The following is a 23,415-nucleotide window of genomic DNA, read 5'->3' on the forward strand; positions in this document are numbered from 1 at the left end:
CACGCTGTGTCGCTCCCGAGGCGTGTGGGGGGAGGCGGAGGCCTGCGCCGGCACCTCGGGGCTCGTTAGCGCCACGTGGGCTGAGGAGGGCCGCGGCCGCCAGGGCCTCGAAGCCATGGGTGCGCCCGGCTCCAGGTCCCTGCGTCGAAAGGAGGTGGCCCCCAGGACGCGGGACTGCGCGTCCTTGATGCTGTTCCGGTAGGCGCGGCTAAACGGGGCATCCAGTAGGGGCGACTCGGGCGTGCCGGGCCTGTCCTCCGGCCACGCGGCCTCCTTCTCGGCCTCGCTGAAGAGCTGGAAGGTGCTCTGGCTGCGGAAGAGGCGAGCGTCCGGCCTCGGGGGCTCACTGCCTCGGAGTGGGGGGCCACGGCCGTCGTTGACACCCCTCCTGAGCTGCTGACCAGGTGGCTGCCAGGAAACCTCTTCCACCGTTGGCTCCCCGTTTTTGAAGTGCTGCTCCCCATTGCCTAGGGGTTCAACAGACTCGGAGAAACGGATATTGGCTTTTGTCTCCTCCAAGTCATTCCCAGAAACGTTGGAAGTTGGGACCATCCTGTTGGGCCTGTAGTTATGGCCACAGCCGAAGCTGCCCACACTCGGCGGTCTCTGGATCCCTTGCTCTCGCTGCTCGATCTTCGAAACCTTCTCCAGCACCGAGCACTGGAGCTTCCCGTACTGGAAGCCTTGCAAAGCCGAGGTGCTGCCTGAGCTGAGCCTCCTCCGGCCCAGACTGGATGTCTGCTGGTGCAGCGGGGTGGGCGGCTCTTCATATCCTAGGTCTGAACTGTGGATAGCAGTGGAGGCATGGCTTCTGCCATTTGGTCTTGGATAGGAAACTGGCCTGTCCGGATGGCTCCTGTGGTCAGGCACGGCTTTCCTTCCAGGGTCCTCCATCTTGGTGTTGACTGGACAGGTGGGCCTGCCACCCAGGTAACCCTCCTGGGCTCTCAGCTCCAGGCTGCCTTGTCTTCTTAGGCTCTCGGGAATGTTCTGGAGAGATGAGAAAGCTGACTTGGTCTTGCCAAAGTTGCTTGACACGCCCTGGGTTAGTCCTTCTCTCTCCATCCTCCGCTGGAGGTTGGCATTATGGTCTTCCTGGAAAACATCCTCCCAGGGCTCTGAGGGCTTGTCTTCACCCACGTGCCAGACCTGAGCTTGAGGGTACTGGAGGCTGTGGTGATTAGAACATGGATTGCTGTTGTGGGTGCTCTTTCTCTCACTGGGATGTGGGCTGTTGCCTTGGGAAGGTGTGAGATGTCTCCTTAGGGAGGTATCCTCTTCGTTTTCAGGCACTGAAGAAAAATGGACTTTGTAGGGGACACACTTGGCTGTAGTTTCTGGTTTCCTCTCCCCTGGGGACAGTGAGTCATGTTCTGGGGGCTGGTAGAAGGCAAACCCAGGCCTGCTAGATCCATTTAGGTTCCCATTCTCATCAGAGGTAGCCATCTTGTTGCAAGCTCCCCGAGGGGCTGTGTATCCACTCTCCTTGGCCAGTGCAGGGTAGAGTGTACTGTTACTGCTCACGGAAGACTGGGGCACCTGGGCGAAGTGTGGTTCCACGGAAGGTACAGGGTAGATGCCAGTCGGCAGCAGAGGTTGGCCAGGTTGTGCCTTCTGGGTATAATTATGCTTGGGCTTCACTGGGGGGCTGTTCTCTGGACTCTTCTCTAGTACTGTATGCAGCTGCTCCTCTTTGAATGAAGATTTCAGGGAGCCTGAGGAGTTCACCTGAGGCCGGCAGAACCGTTTCTGATCAAGGATAGACCAGGAGCTGGGCCGCTCACAGTGCCGAAAAGCTGCGTAACTGTCACTGCGAGCTGGAGGCAGGGGTGCACTGGCCTTAGGAGGCAGGCTGTCAGTGGCAGTCTCCAAGGAACTGGGGCACTGCTGGCTCCAGAATGGGGGTGGCGCTCCCTTGCCCCGAGCAACATTATACCATTTGTCATAGCCTTGACCATCTGCTGATGCTCGGGCCTCCCTACCTTGAAGAAGCAGGGCTGAAGAGTTCACCTCATACTCTGCTGAAACTCCCCTCCGGGTATCATAGACTGTCTTGACATAGCGAATGTCTGCCTGCCTCATCCCTTCTAGGAGGCCACCTCGAGCAGAAGTAGTGTCCATGGAGCCTGAATGCTCCCGGCTAGAGATGCCAGGGGGTGGATACTCTAGGATGCTAGAACTGGTGGAGAAAGAGCTATAAGCTGAGTCTCTCTTGTTATGGAAGTGGCTGAGCTGGTCAATGCTGCTGGTGGACTTGGCAGGAGAAAGAAGATGGCAGGATGGGTATCCCCCACTGGGCTCCAGGCTCTCCATGCTTCCCTGGGAGCTGCAGTGGTCAGGGCTCCGCCTCAGATAAGCATGGTCATAGTTGGAGAGGTCACTTGTAGAGGAGCTGGAAGAAAGAGAGACAAAGCAGTCAGCACTACTGAGCTGGTATCATTCAGTAGGCTTACAGGCACAAGATGCAGCTTATAAATGTACTCTTGTGCAAGATGTTTGGTTTTTGGAAGGGTGAGTAAAAAGGGCCATATTTGGGCCTTGCTAAGCCTTCCTGTGTGTCGTCATTAGGAGTAACTGCCCAACACTGTAACCTATGTGCCTCTAATTAATCACCCAGGCTTGCAAGGAGAGGAACGGGGAGCACAGAGGAAGCCATGTGGCCTTTGGACACAGGTAGTGCATTGATGTGATCTGCTACAGGCTGGAAAAGACATTCTGCATGTGCCAAGAAATGAGAGTCGATGGAGAAGAAAGAAGACAGGAAGAGGAGGAAGAGTGACCAAGACTGAAATGTTGTGTCTGTTGGAGCTGTTTTTGGGAAGGAGGAGAAAAACTTAGTAAGAGAATAGGCTCATGAACGGGTGAGGGAGACTGTGTGCACATGTATATGTTTTTAGTTAATATCTTTCCTTTTTATGGAATTGAAGGCTACACCCTGGCAATCTTCCTGGAATCTCAACTGTACTAGGGACAATTTGTTTGTGGTGAGAAAGCTAAACACAAGCTGAATAAGAGAAATACAGAGAATTAGAGTCAGAAAAAACTGATGAGAGAGCGAGATGGAGAGAGGGAAGGAGAGGAAAGTGATAGAAATCATAATCCTGGGAGGCTCTTGAGTGCTGGGATTCCATCACGTATGGGTGACTTCCCAAAGCCTGGGCAAAGCCTCCTTGTACATTTAGGAGAGTAAGACTTTCTCATTTACAAGCTCCTCCAGGTGGTTTTGGAGCCTGGCTGGGGAAAAGGGAGATGATCTCAATCCTGGAATTGCACACCCCAGAAAGATGCCTCAAAACAAAATTACTTATAATTAGCTTTAATTATAAACTCAAAATATATTCAAAACAGAACTTTAAAAACTCAACAGTAAGAAAACAAACACCCTGATAAAAAATAGGCCAAAGACCTTAATGATGCCAAAGAAGATACACAGATGGCTAATAAGCATATAAAAAGGTGCTCCTCGTCATATGTCATCAGGGAACTGCAAATTAAAACCACAATGAGATACCACCATGCATCTATTAGAATGACCCAAATCCAGAACTCTGACAACACCAATTGCTGGTAAGGATGAGGAGCAACAGCAACTCTCACTCAATGCTGGTGGGAATGCAAAGTAATATAGGCACTTTGGAAGACAGTTTGGCAGTTTTCAGAAAACTAAACATACTCTTACCATACAATCCTTGGTATTTACCCAAAGGAGTTGCAAACTTATGTTCACACGAAAACCTGCACATAGATGTTTATAGCAGCGCTATTCATAACTGTCAAAACTTGGAAGCAGGGGCCGGCCCGGTGGCGCACTGCTACAGTGCGCCGCTTGGGAGCGCGGTGGCGCTCTCGCCGAGGGTTTGGATCCCACATACAGACCGGTTCCCGCTCACTGGCTGAGCGAGGTGCGGGAGCAACACTGAGGGTTGCGATCCGTTGCCAGACACGAAAAAAGACAAAAAAAAAAAACAAACAAAAAAACTTGGAAGCAACCAAGTTGTTCTACGGTAAGTGAATAAACTGTAGTATACCCAGACAATGGAATATTATTCAGCACTAAGAAGAAATGAGCTATCAAGTCATGAAATGATATAGAGGAAACTTAAATGCATATTACTAAATGAAAAAAGCCAACTATATGATATTCTGGAAAAGGCAAAACTATGGAGACAGTTGAAAGATCGGTAGTTACCTGGGCTTAGGGGGAGGTAGGAAAGAATGGGCAGAGCATAGAGGATTTATAGGGCAGTGAAACTACTCTGTATGTTACTATTATGGTGGATACATGTATTATAAATTTGTCCAAACCCATAGAATGTACAATACCAACAGTGAACTCTAATGTAAAATATGGACTTTGGGAGATAACGATGTGTCAGTGTAGGTCCATCAGTTGTAACAAATGTATTACTATAGTGTGGGGTGTTGATAACAGGGGAGGATATCCATGTGTGGGAGAACAGGGAGTATATGGGAAATCTCTGTACTTTCTGTTCAATTTTGCTGTAAACCTAAAACTGCTCTAAAAAATAGCGTGTATCTACACAGACATACACACACACACACACACACACAAGGGGTCTTCCACGAGTTCATGGGGGGGCAGGCCCGTGGCTCACTTGGAAGAGTGTGGTGCTGGTAACACCAAGGCCATGGATTCCGATCCCTATATAGGGATGTCCAGTTGGCATGGTGCTGACAACACCAAGTCAAGGGTTAAGATCCCCTTACTACTGGGCCGGCCCGGTGGCGCACTGGAGAGTGCGCCGCTTGGGAGCGCGGCGGCGCTCCCGCTGAGGGTTCGGATCCCATGTGGAGACCGGTTCCCACTCACTGGCTGAGCGTGGTGCAGGTGCAGCACCGAGGGTTACGATCCCGTTACCGGTCAGTAAAAAAGACAAAAAGGAAAAAAAAAAAAAAAGAGATCCCCTTACTGGTCATGTTTAAAAAAAAAAAAGTTCATGGGAAGATTCCTATTATCTTGTAATTCTTTTTTCCATGATCTTTCTGATCTTTTTTTGTATATGGGAACACCATATTGGAAGGAATAAGTGCTTCAAAAATAAAAGAGCAATCACCATATTTCAAATATTTGTGACTCACTGTTCTCTAAAGAAGGGTAAATCACTAAGAGTTCTTAGTCGCCTAAGACTTTCCGTTTTTAAGTGAATAGGCATTTAAGCACTATTAAAATTATTATATTTCTAGATCTTATGTAAGTAAATGTAGTGTCTTATTGGCATATGTAATAATGCTTTATGGTTGCAATATCTCCAGAGAATATGTCAAGAGACTAGAAGAACCATATTCTGAGTCAAAACTCATGCTGGAATTAAAGGAAAAGACGACTACATTTTCAGTAACTCACCTCAAGAATGTGATTTTTCTCTGTCAGAGAAAGTCATTTTATTGAATGGATCATCCTGCTTTGGGAGGGACAGGTAATATACTCATGGGAGAAGGAACGGAAATAGCTCCCAAGCTAGCCAGATCAGGAAAGACAAACCTGACATTCAATGGCATGGCATGTGTCGTAGCCAGATTTTACACACATACCCTCCCCCCCAGTTTCCCAATTCCCCTCTAAATGAAGAGGTTATATTAAAAAAGCACAATAGCTCAGTTGAGGATAATCCAATATGATCCACTATGTTTCCTTTTATCTCCTCTAACAGAAGATTCAGAGCTAATACTTCCAGGGGAGATGGAAGCAGTAGATCCCATAAGGGCTGTTTCACGTACCAATTCTGTGCAGGTAGCAGACACCACTTAATCCTCCTCTCAACTGCTGAGAATTATAGCAGTCTTTCACTGAAAGGATAATTCAAATCTAACTTAGGAACACACACACACATAAATCAAAATGAATAAAATGATGGTTAACTGAAACACTATTGAGTGGGAAAAATATCATCACTAACATATCTTAAAATATAGATGGTGTCTAGAAATATGAAATCACTGTTGCATGTATCTCTAGCCAGACCAGAGCAAGGGTACAGTGGTTCCTTCCTGTAGCAAACTTCAGCTGGAAAGCATCATGAGAGGCCTTTGTGAGGTGCTCTCCCTCCTACCCACGGAGGGCTCTGTCCCTTTGGAATTCCCATTCCCAAGCTGCCTGGGGAATATGGGCCCTGATATCACCCTCTAGGAACAAGTTCTGTGTCTGGAAATATTAATTTTGATTACCTTTGCCATTCCTGTTTCAAAGATGGCACTTTTAATGGTGGGTAAGAACAACTTGGAATGAAGGTCTTTAATCCTGCAACAGTTCCAACACACAGAAAGGCAGCCTTACTTTCAAGAGGAGTGTATCTTGAATGGGTCAAAGTCCTTACTGTGGTCTGGCTACTTCTCCAATCTCATTTTCTACTGCTCTCCTTCGTTCTCACTGCACTGCAGCATAATGGCCTCTTTACTGTAACTCAAACCCATGAAATATATTCCCATTTCAGGCTCTCAGGCCTTTGTACTCGCTGCTCCCACCACCTGGAATGCTCTTCACCTGGCTTGCCTCCCTTCCTTGATTCAAGTCTCTGCTTCTAAGAGGGCTTCCTGGAACTAACTAAATAGCATCTCTTCTTTTCTTAGTCCCCGTTACTCAGCTTTATTTTTTTCATAGCACTTACCACTTGACATTACATCATACCCCTTTGGTTATATGAAATAGACTAATTGTATCTGTGTTTAAAGAACAGAAGCACACATAACAAAATGTTTGTTAAAAGTAACTTTTAAATACTTAAAACATAGGAAAGAGCACAAAACAAATGTATGAAAACATTTCCTAAAGTATACTCACATAATACTAATTCCTTAGCTGGTTAAATAGGTTTAGATAATAATGGGCTCAATAAGTTAAACAATATTATTTACTGCAAGACTTCAGAGTCTTTAATAAACTATTATTTATGTGCTGTTCTAGAAGGAAAATAGGCAGGGCTTTCTAAACTTATTTGACCCTAGAAACTTTTCCGGGAGCATCTAATGGATTATTATTCCATGGAATACACTTTGGAAAACAAGTATTGCAGGATAGAAGCTTTCTATGTCTTGTTCATCACTGTACTCCCAATACCTAGAAACCCTCCAAGACACAGTGGGTACTCATACATATTTGCTGAATGAATGAATCACTGAGAAAGTACTGGTACTTTGGTATTTTGATACTGTTATTTCTTTTTAGGGGGCTGGAGTATATGACTTTTCAAAATCTATTTTAAAGTACTTTAATACTTTAGAACCAATATGTGAGATTTCTGTAGGGCAGTGACAAAGACCTGAGAGAAAGCAGCTTAAATAAAATTTCAGTGAAATTCCAAATCCAGCCCAGCTTGCAGACAGTTAAAAATTACATCTTCGGGGCTGACTGGTTAGCTGAGTTGGTTAGAGTGCAGTATAAAAGAAAATGAAAACTACATCTTCAGAGAGAACAGTACTGTGGCTACTAAAGATGGGAAAGGGGGAGGGGGAGAGGGATCAGCGAGAAACTGGCTAATGGACACAAAGAATGATTACATTTGTAATGAATGATGAAGTTCCTAATTATCCTGATCTGATCATCACACATTGTATACAAGTATTGATAGTCAAACTCTGTACCCCACAAATATGTATAATCAATTATGTTCAATAAAAAAAAATATATTTTTCAGACTCTTTGTACTTCTGTCTCCCTCTTGCCTCACTCCTGTCCCTCCCACAGCCTCCCACTCCCTCATATTCCTGCTTTTAATGAAAACAGACATTTAGGACTGAGATTGGGTTTCTGGAACTAAATTAAGGCTGTCAGAGAGATACAACCAATTGACTTGGTGCACTAGACCACTAGATGCCACTGTGCTCCTCAGGAACACACCTGGAGCGCTTCTCCGTCTGCAGCTGCCAACGCCAGAACCCACGAGTGGAACTAAGAGTTGGGACAAGCCCTGTCAGAGCTGCAAGCCTGAGGCATGGAATGAACACGCACTAGACCACTAGATGCCACTGTGCTCCTCAGGAACACACCTGGAGCGCTTCTCCGTCTGCAGCTGCCAACGCCAGAACCCACAAGTGGAACTAAGAGTTGGGACAAGCCCTGTCAGAGCTGCAAGCCTGAGGCATGGAATGAACAGATCACAGGATGCTCTGTGCTGGGGCAGAAGAAAATACAGACAGTGTAGCGTTTTGGGTGATCTGAGCTTTCCTTTCTTCTTCTGTCCCCATACAGTGCTTTTGTGCTGACAGTCATTGTGTCAAGAGGAGCTATTTGGAAGCCTGAATCAGAGGGGCAGGGTAGTAGGTACAGCACAAGGGCAGATCCACCTGCCTAACCCCCCCCCCCCAGGGGCTGGGATGGGTAGGAGGAAGGAGGAGGCAGAGAAGCACAGCCTTCAGAATATCTGATGCCAACTCCGCCATTCCCCTGAGGCCTGTTGGAGCTCACCATAGGCACTGTAAGCAGTTATTCTAAGCACTGACTGCAGTAGTCTTATTTCTGCCTTAAGGCCAGCACATTTTTTAGGTTACAGTATGACTTCAGATTTAGGGCTTCATAAGGTTAAGGGTTAGGAGGCTCCAAAGGACCCTACTGTTCAAGGCACTCTGTTAATACAAACCTGCATTTATAAGCGTGTGTTGGTTTATGCGATTAACCTTCAAGTTCTTTACCAGGTTTCACTGTACTTCTAATTCTTCAGCCTGGTTATTATAATTAGTTGCCTGTTGTTGAATGCTTATTATGAACCAGGAATTGCACAGATGTTGTTTTATTTAATCCTCACAATGATCCAATGACATTACTATTAATTTTGTCTTACAGAAAAGGAAGCCAGGATCAAAGAAGTGAAATGATTTGCTCAAGCTAACACTGTAGGTGGTGAAGTTGAGATTTAAACCTGGGTCTGACAAAAATCCAAGTACCTTACCACTGTGCTGTTCTTCCTTCAAACTGTTAGACTCCCCATATCTTACCTTCTAAAGGCCTGCAACAGCTCCATGCTTATAAGGAAAAGGAAGTGTGCCTTTGTGTGTGTGCAGGGTCGGGGGAGGGCGGAGATGGCAGGGAGACATACTACTATGGAAACTCCTCTCAGAGAACAGATGGCTCGGAGGGTGAGAATAAATTATTTTAGGGTGACTGGGAGGGACATGAGCAAGGAAGAGGAGTGAGTATCTGTAACAAGGAGGATAACCAGGAAATTCTCTCTTCCTGTGGGCTGAAGCCTACCCTAATATGCTAGAAGTCTGTCCTGTTCAGTTCCATAAGCCACTGTCCCCCAAGCCACTGTCCCCCAGTGAGAAGTCTAGGATTTGGACCTTGACTTGCCCAGACACGAGCATTATCCAAGCCTTGCCAAATGCATAGCCCCATCTGTTAGTTAAGTAATCCTTCCAGAAGCTGCCTGCCTCTCCCCTCACCCCATAACACACACACACACACCAGCACTTACTTGCATTTCATTTGTATGTAAGGGCTTGAAGTGACCCTTATTCCCTTGACCATTCCCTTTTCCCAAAAGTAATAAGATATGGAGTCTGACTCCCGGGGATCAGAAGATAGATTCCAGTTTGTGTGGGTCCCAAATCTGTATTGTAGTAAGGGAGTCTTGACTTAATTCTCTTTTTAATATGTCTAGGTGGCCAGGTTTGGCTTCCTTCTCCCCAGTTCTTCTCACTGCATAAGCTCTGACTGCTACAATAAATCCCTTCTCCTGTAACACTCATGGTGGCTCTGCTTTTTCTTGACAAAACCTTGACTGATATGACAGTGACTAAAACTAAGGAAGTATAAGCTAGTGGTTACATGCAACAGCTCTGAAACCTGGCTTAGGTTTGTCTTGACTCAGGTACTGACTAGTTACTTGGTTTTGAGCAAATTAATATTTCCAAGCTTCAATTTCCTGTTCTATAAAATGGGGTTAGTAATACCATATCTGTTTTAAAGAAGTATATGAAAGATTACATGAGATAACATATGCACTGAGCAGTCCTAAATATATTAGTTCTTGCTATTGTTGGAGCTAAGCTGGGTAAATTGCCTTAACAGAGAGAGAAAAACCAATTTGGGAGTTCAAATACCTGAATAAAATTATTCATATAAAACACAGACACAATTTTACCTCAAAGAGAAAGGACACTTAAGCATTGAGGGAAGAAGACTGTCAATTTTTTCTACTATAGTGTTATAATGTGTAATTGAGAAATGTCTGACTGAGCACTGGTGGACGCCATAAATACCTCGAATGATCAGCCAGTGCTCAAAATAGTTCTGGCCTCCCTTCGTGCCAATCTAGCTCACAATATGAAGATGACTCGTACACATGTTAGGCATTTTAAGAGAATGAGGAAAGTAGTGGAGAGATTTAATACTTGGGATGAGTGTGAGAAAATGTTTTCAAAACAGAGAAAATATTCTTTTCTGGGAATATGACATTTGAAAGAAAGAAACCCCTTGGTCTCAGCTGTGGCCACTTACCTGGAATGGTAGCTTTGGTGCCAAGGAGGGCCAATCGTGCCCTGAGATATCTGCATCATGCTGGCATCGGTTTGGCTCTCCCCAAATTTGGTTGTGTGCCACGAGTGAGGTCGACCTGCCGGTTCACTGCGCCTGGGGAGACACAGGAGAGGGACCCCCCACCATTAGCAGCATTCTCAGCCCAGTCTCCTCACTGAAGTGACTTGTGGATTTGCAAGCAGAGACTGCTGTACCCTCAGAGACCAAAAATCAACCAAGTACATACTAGAAAGATGATTTTACTGCTTATTTATTTTATTAATCACCGCAACTCTCTGCTTAATTAATATTTTACTTCTTAATTTGACATAATTTCAGACTTACATGGAAATGTTGCAAAATTAGTATACAAAGTTCTCACATAACCTTCACCTAGACATCCTACATGTTAACATTTCATGCTTTATGAACATAAAACACAGGGAGTTGCCTTGGTCTTTCTTGGCCTCTACTTATCTGTACATAAAAATGGCAGCACCTGGACAGATCATCTAGGCAACAAATCAACAGAGTAACCATTACTCCTTCAGAGGGAGAGAAGAAATCTAGGGTCATCAGAAGTGGGAGGGGGGAGGGAGAGGGGGAGAGGGAGAGATTGGACAAGGAGCGTAAAGAATAAGTACAATTTGTAACAATATACATACTAATAATATTGATTTGATCAACATATGTCAACATTGAATCCCAAAAATATCTATAATCAATTATGATTCAATAATAAATAAATAATAAATAAAAAATCTTAAAATCATTTTTAATAATCAATACATTTTCAATAAAATAATCACCAAAAAAAAAATGGGAGCACCAAATCCTTCCCATTTCCCAAAGGACTATGTGTGGATGTATGATAAAAAGCTCTCTTGGGATTTTGAAATTCTGTGTCATACCCTGATGCTGGTAAATAATACTTTAATTTCTTGGTAAGAACTACATAAAAATTAGCAGCTACCTCAGTGTTAACGCTATTCTGAGAACAAAATGCTCTCCAAAATAGTTTCTCATTTTTCAAGTCAATGACTTCAACTTTAAACATCCTGTTCTTATAACACAAAGAATTGACAAAGTCAAAGGGAAAACGTGGGTGTCCCTCAGACTGCAATACTAAGGGATGAATGTGGAAAGGAGGATTACACTACTATAGAAGGTCAGAGTCAGGAGAGATGCTGTGCTTTATTTTTGGCAAAAGAGTGAGGTGATCTATGAGGCATTTCATGCTGAAAACTCATGAACTCTAAGGCCGAGGGGGGGACTTTTCTGCAGTGTAGAAACACTTTTTTGGGATCCAAGAATTCACTCTGATATGGTGAAGATAACAGCTGTAAGTTATTCCAACTCATATTTTGCCTTGTGGCTAAAAACCCACCTTTCCCATTTCTATGAAATAATAAATTAGCTTATGTAATATAAATGAAAAATCACTCCCCTGAAGCCAATAAAATTTCATGTGTTAAGCACATCAGAATAATACTAGACCAGGCATCAGGAGACTTGGGTTCTTGCCCTGACTTTGTTATGAACTTGCTGTATATGACCCTATGTAAGTCAATTCTCCTCCCTAAACCTTTACTCATCTAAAAAGTGAAGAGGTTAATCAAGAGGCTGGATTAACGTCATTTTAATCTGAAATAACTTTTTAAAATGTAAAAGAGAGAAACTGAAGGGCTTCCCAAGACAGATGATGATTTTCAAAAAATACATATATTTCAAAAATGGTCTTGTGTGAAGCAAGGGAAACTGGTACACAGGATTCTTAGCAGTCAGTCAATAAACATTAAATCAAAGGAGCCTGTAGTCAGTGGACTAATGCTTGGGTTGCTACATAAGCCAGTAAAGGGGAGAAAAATTCAGATTTCTCTTGAGATAGAGAGAGACTGAAATGTGGCTAAAGGTATCAGCTCTGAGATAAGACAAACCTGCGTTCTAATCCAGCTTCTAAACCAGATACCACCCGTTTTTTAGCTTTTGGATTTTAGGTAAGTTTCTTAATCACTCTGAGTTTCCTCATCTGTAAAAGGCGGACTATAGCAGAACCTGCTCACAGGGTTTTTGTGAGATTAAAAATGAGATAATGTACCTGACACATAGTAAGAGCTCAATAAATGTTAAGTATTATCATCAGTCATTCATTATTAATAAACTGATAAAGAGTAGAGAGGCGAGGGAGACAAGCCTGTCAGGGACATGTGAAAGGACAGAAGGCAGGAGGAAGAAGCTGAGGGTGAATGCTGAAGGAGAAGGGAATGGGCAGGATCTACTGCCTGGCTCTGAGCTCCCCAGTAAGGTAATGAAAGTCAGTAATGACAGCAGAGGCTGGCCACAGTGCAGAGAAGCCTGGCCACAGTGGTGAGGCAGGGAACTGCCAGGACAGTGGCTGTGACCTGAAACTGGGGCATAAACACAGGCCAAGAAGGAACAGATCTTGCCCACCTGGAAACCATGAAAGAGATAAAGGAAGTAGTAGTACAGCCTTGGACTGAAGAGATGGAGTAGGATACAAAATCTAGAGTACCACAACAGAAGCCAGCATACTGCAACTTGCTTGGCTCCTTGCCCCCATACCTCTCTAGTGCTCATAACAGGTCCCATGTAACCCCTAAACCTTTAGGTTCAGCACCGCTTGAATCAACCCTTTGCTCAGAGGGGGCAAGCAGGGAGCTCTAGGTCAATGGCTCGGCATCTTAGCAGTCCAGCATTCTTGCTGCTGGTCCCATTCTGACCTTGGACATCAAGCTCCCAGAAACTAGGCTGCTGCTTCTTCAACCAGTTCCCTGAAGCGAGGCTATCTCTCTTGAACCTCAGTTTCTTTGATCCCTGGTTTATCACCCACTTCCATCCAGTGATTAGAAATCCTTCCTAGTGCTCTAAGCCCCTCTGGGGCTGGCTCAAATCACACAGCCATAAGTCTGGTATCTATGGTTTAAACCCAGTTGCATATGGCTTCAGGTACTCAACAAATGTCACTGGTTAATCACACAGCACAAGCACATTGCTTATTGAAAAAATAAAGTCCCCTTTCCATGAGGCACCTGGAGGCATTTCATATATATCATTTTGGACCTAAGTGGGACCAAAATTCATAAAGTAAAAGAGCAAACTGTCATCTTCCTACTCCAAGTTCCAGCTACCTCATAAACAGAGTTGACAGGATCCCTGTCAGTAGTAGGATGTTAGCCCTGGCACTAGAAACCGGCCTCGAGAAGCCAATGAAGAGTGAACTTAGCCCAGCACCATTGTTAACACTGAGGATGGCTGTGCAGTGTCTCCACTGCCCAGTGGTATCTGTCCAGGCCTAGCCAAAAAGACTGGTGCTGAGAAGCTGGTGCCACCCAAGGGAAAGAGACAGGCCCTGGTAAATTCCACAGGCTCCACAGAAAGAAGATTCCTCTCCCTGTCAAGCAGACGAGGTGTGAGAAGATGTTTACCAATAACTTCGAGGGTGCCAGAAAAGCCCTCTATTTATTCCTAAAGGAGATATGACAATAAAGCTACCCAGATTTAATATCAGTTGGCACACCTCCTTCTGTAGGATCAGATGCCTTGCCAAAAGTTCTCAGCCAGACTTCGCCATATAAAAAGAGGCTGTGCACAGAACAATGAATTGAAGACAAATGCAGGGGCTTCCCCTAGGTCAGGCAAAGAAAAGATCTCTTGTTGCTTTGAAAAAACAGCATGATGTCCTTTTAAATGTAAGCTATCCAGACCTTTCCTTGGTTTCCCTCCCATTCACTCAGGGGACATTGATAGACTTTCCTTTTTTTATTGGCAGCTGGCCAGTATGGGGATTGGGACCCTTGGCCTTGGTGTTATCAACACCATGCTCTAACCAAGTGATTTATAGAGACTTTCTACATGCCAGCTACTATGCTAACACTGGGAATAGAAAGAGGATTAAATTATGACTAGATCCAAATAATTCACAGTATAGGAGAGACAGCCAAGTAAATCACTGTGATACAATGTGACAGGTTCCATGGTAGAGGCTTGCCCAAGGTGCTCAGTGAACACAGAGGAGGGAGTCACTCACGCTGTGGGGTTAGGTCAAGAAGGCTGCAGTTTTAACTAAACCATGGAAGATTTCGCCAGATGAGAGGGAGTGGGGAAAAGGAAGGGAGGGACCTTCAGGTAGAAGGACTAGCATGACAAAGACATGGAAATGTGCAAGAACACGGTACAAGTAATACAAAGAGCTGGAGAAGAGATGATGAGTGTGGAAAAGAGTAGCAGATGAAGGTGAAGAGACAGGAGGGGCCAGAGCACAAAATGCCTCTCTCTATGCCACACTAGAAGAGCCCAGACAGTGCCGTGTAGCAATGGAAGCCCAAGAACCTTAGCCAGGGAGAGGCAAGCTCAAATCTGAGTTTCAGGAAGACACTACTAATAACAAGGAGAATAAATTTGAAAGAGACAAGATTGGAGGCTACCGTATCAGTCAGCGTAAGAGATAGTGAGGGTCTGGCACTAAGGCAGTGACAGTGAACTTGAAGAAATGACAGATCATAAAGCTACTGAAGAGGGAGAATCTCCAGTCTTAGTGACCAATTGGATATAGGTGGTGTAGAAGAGAGTATAGTCAAAGAAGAAAGATGGCCTTTGTGTTTCTAGCTTGAACTAGAATGGTAGTATCATTAACCTGTATAAAGATCTATTAGATGGACCCAGGGCCTCAGCCCGCCCCCGCCATCAACTGCAACCAGGTCAGCAATGGAGCCAGCTGTGGGCAGCCCCCCCACCCCCAACAACATCTTAGAATGTACTTATTTTTAAAAAAATCATGTTCTAAATAAATTAGCAAATGACTTCACAGGCTCGGAGATCAGCAGTGAAAAAAAAAAAGATCTGTTGGAGGGGGTGGGAGTAGGGGGAGGATGGAGGTACATGGAATGGGGAAGCAGATGGCTCATCCTCGGGCATGCGAATGTGGGGTGCCTGTGGATTTCCAGTGGAGATGTATGATAGGCCATAGGGTCTGGAGGACTGAATTCTGGGCTGCGTATAGAAATTTAGGAGTCACAAAACTCATGGCCTTTGAGAGAAGACAAGCTGCTCAGGGAGAATGCATAGGGAAACAAAGCACGTAGTTAACAATGGATCTCTGAGAACTATCACAATTTAGAGGAGAAGGAGCCTGAGAAAAAGCTCAAGAAGGAGCTTCCAGAGAAGTAGGAGGAAAGCCAGGAAAGTAGGGGAGTTCTGCAGAATCCAAGGAGGACGAAACTGTCAAGCATTCCAATTGCTATGGAGAGCTTACTTTGACGAGGGTAGATGCCTGTCCACTGGATTTGGCAAGTAGTAGGTCTTTGCAATGGCACGATGTGAGCAGAAGCCAGATTCCATACGGTGGGGTAAAAGGTAAACGAGAGATGAAATGGAGAGAGTGATGGAAGATGATTCTTTCACAAACTTGGCTCTAAAGGGGAGAAAGGTGGTAGCTAGAAGAGGGAGCCAGAGAGTGGAAACGTTTTGCTCTTGCTGTTTTTGTTTTAAATAATCAGAAGTTGAAGCAAGTTTCTATGAGACAGAGATGCACACATGCCCAGCTGGAGATACAGGACACAGGAGGATGACACTCCTTAAAGACTCAAGAGGAAGCAGGAAGGGATGGGATACTAGTGTTCAGGTGGAGGGTAAGTCCAGTGCCACTGAGATAAGAAGAAAGGAGCAGATAAAGGGTAAGTGAAAGCTGAAGGGACTTTGCACTCAATGGCCTCTATTTTCATTATGAAGTCTAGCCTAGAAGAGAGAAAAATGAGGGACTGGCATAGTGGGTTGGAACTCCAAGGTAATGCTAAATGAGGACTAGAAGAGTTAAAATTGATATTTTAAAATATTTAAAAGATATTTTATAACCCAGGTGCCTGGATCAGGAAAAAAAAAGAAAGAAAAAGGAAATAAAACAAAGATGTTTAAAAGAGGGGAGACCAAATGAAATAATTCCAATAGTAAAAATAAAATAAGTGCTTTTGAAAGTAAGCCCCAGACTTGCTTGCAATGCCAAAACAGAAAAGGATACTTTATAAACTAGAAACAATGACTGCCTCTGGGAAGGAAAACTTATTTTCACTGTATTTCATTTTGTAACTTTTTAATTTTGTACCGTATATATGCATTACCTGTTGAAAAGCAAAAATATTTTTTAAATGGCCTCCCACTTTGAAAATATAATTCAATGTATTGAGATATCTAAAAAAGTCAAACAGCTGTTTACTGACTTTTTCAATGATGCAAATAATTTAATAAACATTCCTAAAGAGTACAGCATGCTTTTACATTTTGGGATCACTTTGATCTTTAAAAAGACAAGGAAATATTTTCCTAAAGTACATTACATCATGAGCTCATCAACAAGAGTCAGAAGATGATTTAATTTTAAAATCCAGCAAACTAAGTTTTGTGTGTGGGTGTAATTCAAACAAAGCCCTTTTGTTGCATTCCTAACCACAAACAAGGAAACTTAACTGCGTGGGATGGGTAGGCTGATGAAACTGGAATTAGCAAGTGACATGATGCCCTTCTTAGACAATTTTGTCCTAACACAGAGAGATTCAGAAATGCAAAACATTTTTCTTAAAAATCTACAATAAGCAGTTCAGGTATTTCAAGCAGAATTCGTTGACTGCCTACTATGTGTCCTCTACCTTACTAAATTATAGTTGGAGGTCTGCAAGGTCATGAATGGCCTCAAGTAGTTTATAATCTTGTTCAGGAGACTCAGATGCATGAAAAGTATCAAACAAAGTCATAGTATTATTCATTCATTCAAAAATATTTGAGTGCCTACTGAGTGCCAAGCACCATTTTAGGCACTGACCAGTATTTTCTCACTTAACCTCTATACTATCTTAATGATACAGGACTATAAATAAAGAAAATGAGGTAAATAAGAGAGACTAAATAACTTGTCCAGTCACAAAGGTAATGAGTGGTACAGCTGACATTAAACTCAGGCATCTGTCTCCAGAGCCTGTGCTCTTAAGTCTAAGCAATGAGTACTATGCAATGAAGTGGGATGGGCAGAGTAGGGAGACAGGCAGTGAGCAAATACAAAAACAATGTATTTTCATATAGTTATAAGCACTCTGAAGAAAAGAGCCCCAGGTAACAGCCTCTTGGAGAGGGTGACATTCAAATCTAGACCAAAATGATGAGAAATAGTCAACCATGAAAAGAGCTGGGGGAAGAATATTTAGCACAGAAGGAAAAATGAATGCAAAGTCCTGAGGAGGGAATGAGTTTGGGGTTTTCAAAGAATGTAACAAAGCGTGGCCAGAGCCTTGTGAGTGAAGAGCAGATAGTAGGAGACTCAGATCACATTGGGCTGCCTCGACTTTGGAGGCAGTTTGGATATGAGCACCAAAAGCTCACATGGATGGAGTCTGAGAAGTCTTGGTGGTAGAGCAGAACTTCAGATGACCTTGAGGAATTGGCATACTTTGGGCAAATGGAGAAGGAAGGTGACAATCATAACTTGGAAAATAAAAAATTCCGGAGTCCATCATAACAAGATTCTGGTCCACCTCCCACGCCCCACCCCCAAAAGAAAAAAAAAGAAACAAACCACAATATATCAATATATTCTGTAAATTAGGTCTATTCAAATTAACAATTCAAGGATTTGGATTGAGGGTCTTTACGATATACTTACTGAACACTATGCACTTAGCTGGGGATAAAGCATTGTTCCTTAAAGTTCTTTTTGTATCTTTGATATTTTTTCCCCTATTTTTCCTCATCTACTTTTAAAATGGTAAAATATTTCAAACATATATAGTCTTTACGATATACTTACTGAACACTATGCACTTAGCTGGGGATAAAGCATTGTTCCTTAAAGTTCTTTTTGTATCTTTGCTATTTTTTCCCCTATTTTTCCTCATCTACTTTTAAAATGGTAAAATATTTCAAACATATATAAATGTATTCAGATTAATATAAAGAATATCTATGTACTCATCACCAAAATTTATAAAATCTTAATATTTTCCCCATATTTACTCCTACTATTCTTTTAAATAAGTAATTAATTCACATGGTTCAAAAAAAAGACCAAAGCCACTGAGAAGTCTTGCTCTCCATGTCCCTTCATCCCCACTCTTATTTCTCTTGTCCCCTTCTGCTAACCACTGTAGTTAATTTCTTGTGTATCTTTTCTAGTGTTCTGTTATGTAAATATGAGAAAATATGAACATATAATCTCATTTCATCCCTTTCACAAAAGGAACTATATTTGGTGCCCACCCCTTGTTTTTTGTATTTAATAATACATACTGGAAATCATTCCATATTAATACTTACAAAGCTTCCTTTATTTCCTTTTAGTTACCTAGTATTCCATTGTGTGCATATATCATATTTATTTCATCAGACCCTTTTTGTAGATATTGTTTGATTTTCAGTCTTCCGCTATTACAAATAATGCTGCAATGAATAACCATGTCCATATACTGTTTTCTATATATGTTGACATATCTGCAGAAATTCCTAGAACTGGAATTGCTGGCTCAAAGAATAAATGTATTTGCAATTTTGATAGTTATGGCTAAATTGCCCCTTTCATACTTTAAAGAAGAAACAAACTCAATATGAACAATTAAGTGTCACTGTACAAGAAATTGGGGGGGGGGATTATATCTTCTTTAGTATAGAAGAATAGATGATTCATATTTGAACAACAATACCTTTTTAGGCATTTCCTGTTTACAGGAAAAGATAGGCCCCACGTACTGACAATAAAAACATACAACAATTGAAAACCAGGACCACATCAAGCTACGCTGACTGAGCTACACCCATAACATCGTTTCACTCACAGATCTATATGGAACTCTCTGGAATAAAGCTCACCCTGGGTTGAGATGTTTTTTACATGTTCACAGGAGACAGAAAAGCTCTCAAGAATTTTTTAAAAGCTGGAAGCAACCAGTATCTTCCAAAATATTAAAAAAGGTGGTCACTGCCCTTTAATACACCATTGGCAAAGATACTATTTTTGAGAAATCCTTTAACCCTTTACAGCATCTCTAACCTCTTGTTTCTGTGACTATTTCTGGGCTCTTCAAGGCTATCCCTCAGATTTTTTGGAGTCACAAAAAATCTAATAAGTACACTTTTCCAAGACTCTTATAATTGCCTCACTAATATCTGTGTCTGAAGGTGGTGCAGTGGGTAGGAAGGTATGCGTTAGGTAATATAATCTCATAGCAAAACCCAGTCCTTTCCGGAAAGAGAAGTCCCTTTTATTTTTTTTTAATTAATTTATTTTTTTTCCTTTTTGTCTTTTTTCATGACCGGTAACGGGATCGCAACCCTCGGTGTCATGCCTGTACCGCGACCGGCAACGGGATTGCAACCCTCGGTGTCGCGCCCGCACCGTGCTCAACCAGTGAGTGGACCGGTCTCTATATGGGATCCGAACCCTTGGCGGGAACGCTGCCGCGCTCTGAAGCGCCGCACTCTACCGAGTGCGCAACCGGGCCAGCCCCAGAAGTCCCTTTTAAATGTCACATCCTGATAATATGCCCTGGGGACTTTTGGCTTTGACAACTGAATCACAAGTTAAGTGTGAAGTCTGCTAATATGCAGACATAAGACTCTAACACCAAAAACTGGTATAAAGAGAAAAACCCTTTTCTTATACCATTCCTCCATACCTGTCCCCAAATCCCTTTCACTACTAGTTTATTTCCTCCCCACCCTCCATTCCAAAACGTTTTTTGAAGATTACATTTTATTAATTACCACACAAAAAGATTACCACTATAAAAGAGAGGGACTAGCAATGGGGTTAAGTGTTTTTCACTTAGTCACCAGGGGTGATGTCATTGTGTATGTTCTTTTTCTCAGAATTCCCCTCTTTCTACCCTCCCCTCAACTCTAGCACACACAGAGGAATCAGAACAGTCATCTGTTCTTCCTACATGTCAACATTTACATATAAATCATGGCAGAATTGGATGCAAACACTGTAATATCTATGATCTGTAATAGCATTCATCTTCATCTTTCATTAACTTTCAAATTCAATTAGAATAGAATAGAATAGCATAAATAAAACAGCATAAACTCTAATTAGCAGTAAATAATTTGTTTCTCAACTCTCTATTTGAAAGCAGGCATTTTATTTGTTGGAGGAAGGTAGGAGGGACTGGTTCCTGCTGATTTCTTCAAATATCAGATATTAAGATTTTAGAATTTTTTTTTTTTTGCCTTAGAGTATCAGGCTAAAGCTTAGAGTGATTGACACAAATCACTTCCATGCTGGTTTGTTATTATTTTCCACACACTGACTCTCACAAATCTCAGAGAGGCTCAGAGAGCTGCAGAGAACTAGAAATATTGTGAATGCCCCTAAATTACTACAGATTTTGGGGAGAAGACATCTGGGGGCTTTCTCAGAGGACTCCTGTTGGAAGACAAATCAGGAGCAGCTCAGCAGGGCACAGTAAAAAGATGTGTGTGTGGTCTCTTCTCCTCCACCCAGGGGACTGAGTGAGGGCTGATGGGTGGCAGAAGAAGGAGGCTGCACCACCACTACTGCTGAAAACCCTCCTCCTTAATGTATAAACCCACAGAAGATTGTCCTTCGATAGTTTAAAGGAGTCCAAATACCAACCAAAATATTTCAAAATCAAGCTAGTTAATGTTTATACAATGCTAAAGAATAAATTAAGTTGCATTTGTCAAAACAAATGAAGAAAGGGTTGTGTTTTTCTGTGTGTGTGTGCAGCAATGATTTCTTCTAAACACTACTCCATTGAAAAAAACAAACCTCTAACACTAAACAAACTAAATTCTCTTTTGGAGTATGTCTGACGCATTGTGTTGTGTTTTTCTCTTCTCTATTTCACTGTCTTCCTACTCACTGAAAGGAAGAGGCTACAAATAAGATCTTAAACAGTGATCAAAAGAAGAATCTATATTTTAAAATCATACTGGAAAAGAAATTCTTCATTAAAATAAAATTTCCAAATATTATCAGAACCTGAATTAAAAAAATAAAGGTTTTAAGGCAGAGCTGCTGAAAACATAGAATACTTACTCCAGATCCTCAATTCCTACCTGCCAATATTTCCATAATAAATTTTACAACAAGGAGGAATTTAACCACCACAACTGCTGACACAGAACCTGACAGTTGGGGAGAACATAATAAAACTCAGAAGAATGCTCTCTTATTCACTTTCAGGTGAAAGAATGCCAAATAAAACTTGAAAAACCAGCCCTGTGATCTCTATATATACACGTGCATTTTATAATACAAGAAGTTCATATTTTCCTTTTTACCTTTTATATGGTATAACAATAATAGAATGAATGCTTATAATAATAAAGTAAATATTCAAGTCAGATGAATCTAGAACATTACCATGACTGTTGCATCTACCCGTTCTTTTCATATCATATTTTCTTTTAAGTAAAAGCATCCCTAAAAGTAAGCATTGGCATTAAGCATTAACTTAACCAAAATTTTGAATCAAGATCATATAAGGATTAAAGCTGAATTCAACTTACTGCCAATAAGGGAAAAGATAACAAACCATTTAAACCTTCAATTGTGATGGAGCTAAATAATGTAAAATTGGCAATCTCAATCAATACTTCTTTTCATGTATGACTCAAAGTTGAATAAGTATATCTTTTCTTTAAAAATTGACAATATACCCACAGGTTCCTTTTCCTTTTTTTTTTTTTTTTTAATAGACTTTATATTTTAGAGCAGCTTTAGGTTCACAGTAAAGCTGAGCAGAAGGTACAGAGATTTACTATTTATCCCCTGCCCCCCACACACATACTGAACATGGCTAAGGGAAGAATTTCGGAGCTTGAGGATACGTCAACAGAAACCTCCAAAACTGAAAAGCAAAGAGAAGAGAAACTGAAAAAATGTCAGAACAGAATATACAAGAACTGTGAGACAACTACAAAAGCTTTAATGGGAACACCAGAATGAAAAGAAAGAAGGGAACAGAAGAAATATCTGGAACAATAATGACTGAGAATTTCCCCAAATTAATGTCAGACACCAAACCACAGATCAGGAAGTTCAGAGAACACCAAGCAGATAAATGCCAGAAAAACTCCACCTGGTCATATTATCTTCAAACTAGAGAAAGTCAAAGATAAAAGCCTGAAAGAAGCCAGACTGAAAAACACCTCACCTATAGAGGAACAGAGATAAGAATTACATCCAACTTCTCTTCAGAAACCATGTGAGAAAGAAGATAGTGAAATGAAATATTTAAAGCATTGAGAGGGAAAAATCACCAACCTGGAATTCTGTACCTTGAGAAATTATCCTTCGAGAGTGGAAGAGAAATAAAGACTTCCTCAGACAAACAAAATTGAGAGAATTTGTTGCCAGTAGACCTGCCTTGCAAAAAATGTTAAAAGAGGTTCTTTAGAGAGACGGAAAATGATATAGATCAGAAACTTAGATCAATATAAAGAAAGGAAGAGCATCAGAGAGAGAAAAAGTGAGCATAAAATAAAGTAAAAACTTCCCTTTCTTAATACAAATATTGGCAATGAGAATAGAGAGGAACTTGGCTACTAGTACATAGGTTCGTAGCCATTCCTGTGAGAAACAGAAATAGATACTCTGAAATTCCCCACAGAAAAGGGAAGCGAAACTATGAAGTATACAACACAAGGCATTTAATGGGATGAAAAGCCACTCTAGATAACACACATCATAAGAAAAAGGGCAATTGTATTTATCTATATGAAAGAATGGCAGAAAATTCCCCAACAGAAATATCAAGAGTACACTGAATCATGAGAGGTGCTCAAATAATGAGAATTCTTATGACAATTTAGAGAACCAGGCTTAAACTTAACATGTGGTTACTTTTCTTTCTAAACAGATATAGCTCATCAAAAAGTCACCTGTTAAAAGCTCATCAGTTGACAATCCTGCAATGAAA

General features: G+C 42.0%; 1 protein-coding gene across 1 annotated transcript in view; it reads right to left on the reverse strand.

The window, feature by feature from the left end:
- The window catches only part of LOC103596544 (protein Shroom3-like), an 84,528-nt gene that overhangs the window by 33,223 nt on the left and 27,890 nt on the right, over nt 1-23,415 (reverse strand). Inside the window, exons 3-4 of the mRNA XM_008580186.1 lie at nt 10,454-10,585; nt 6-2,392 (exon numbers count right to left, since the gene is read on the reverse strand). Of these exons, the coding sequence (XP_008578408.1) occupies nt 6-2,392; nt 10,454-10,512 (2,446 nt within the window). The 5' untranslated portion in view covers nt 10,513-10,585. The remainder of the gene's footprint in view (nt 1-5; nt 2,393-10,453; nt 10,586-23,415) is intronic.

Source organism: Galeopterus variegatus, unplaced genomic scaffold (assembly GCF_000696425.1).
Source record: "Galeopterus variegatus unplaced genomic scaffold, G_variegatus-3.0.2 Scaffold2043, whole genome shotgun sequence".
NCBI classification, from domain to species: domain Eukaryota; kingdom Metazoa; phylum Chordata; class Mammalia; order Dermoptera; family Cynocephalidae; genus Galeopterus; species Galeopterus variegatus.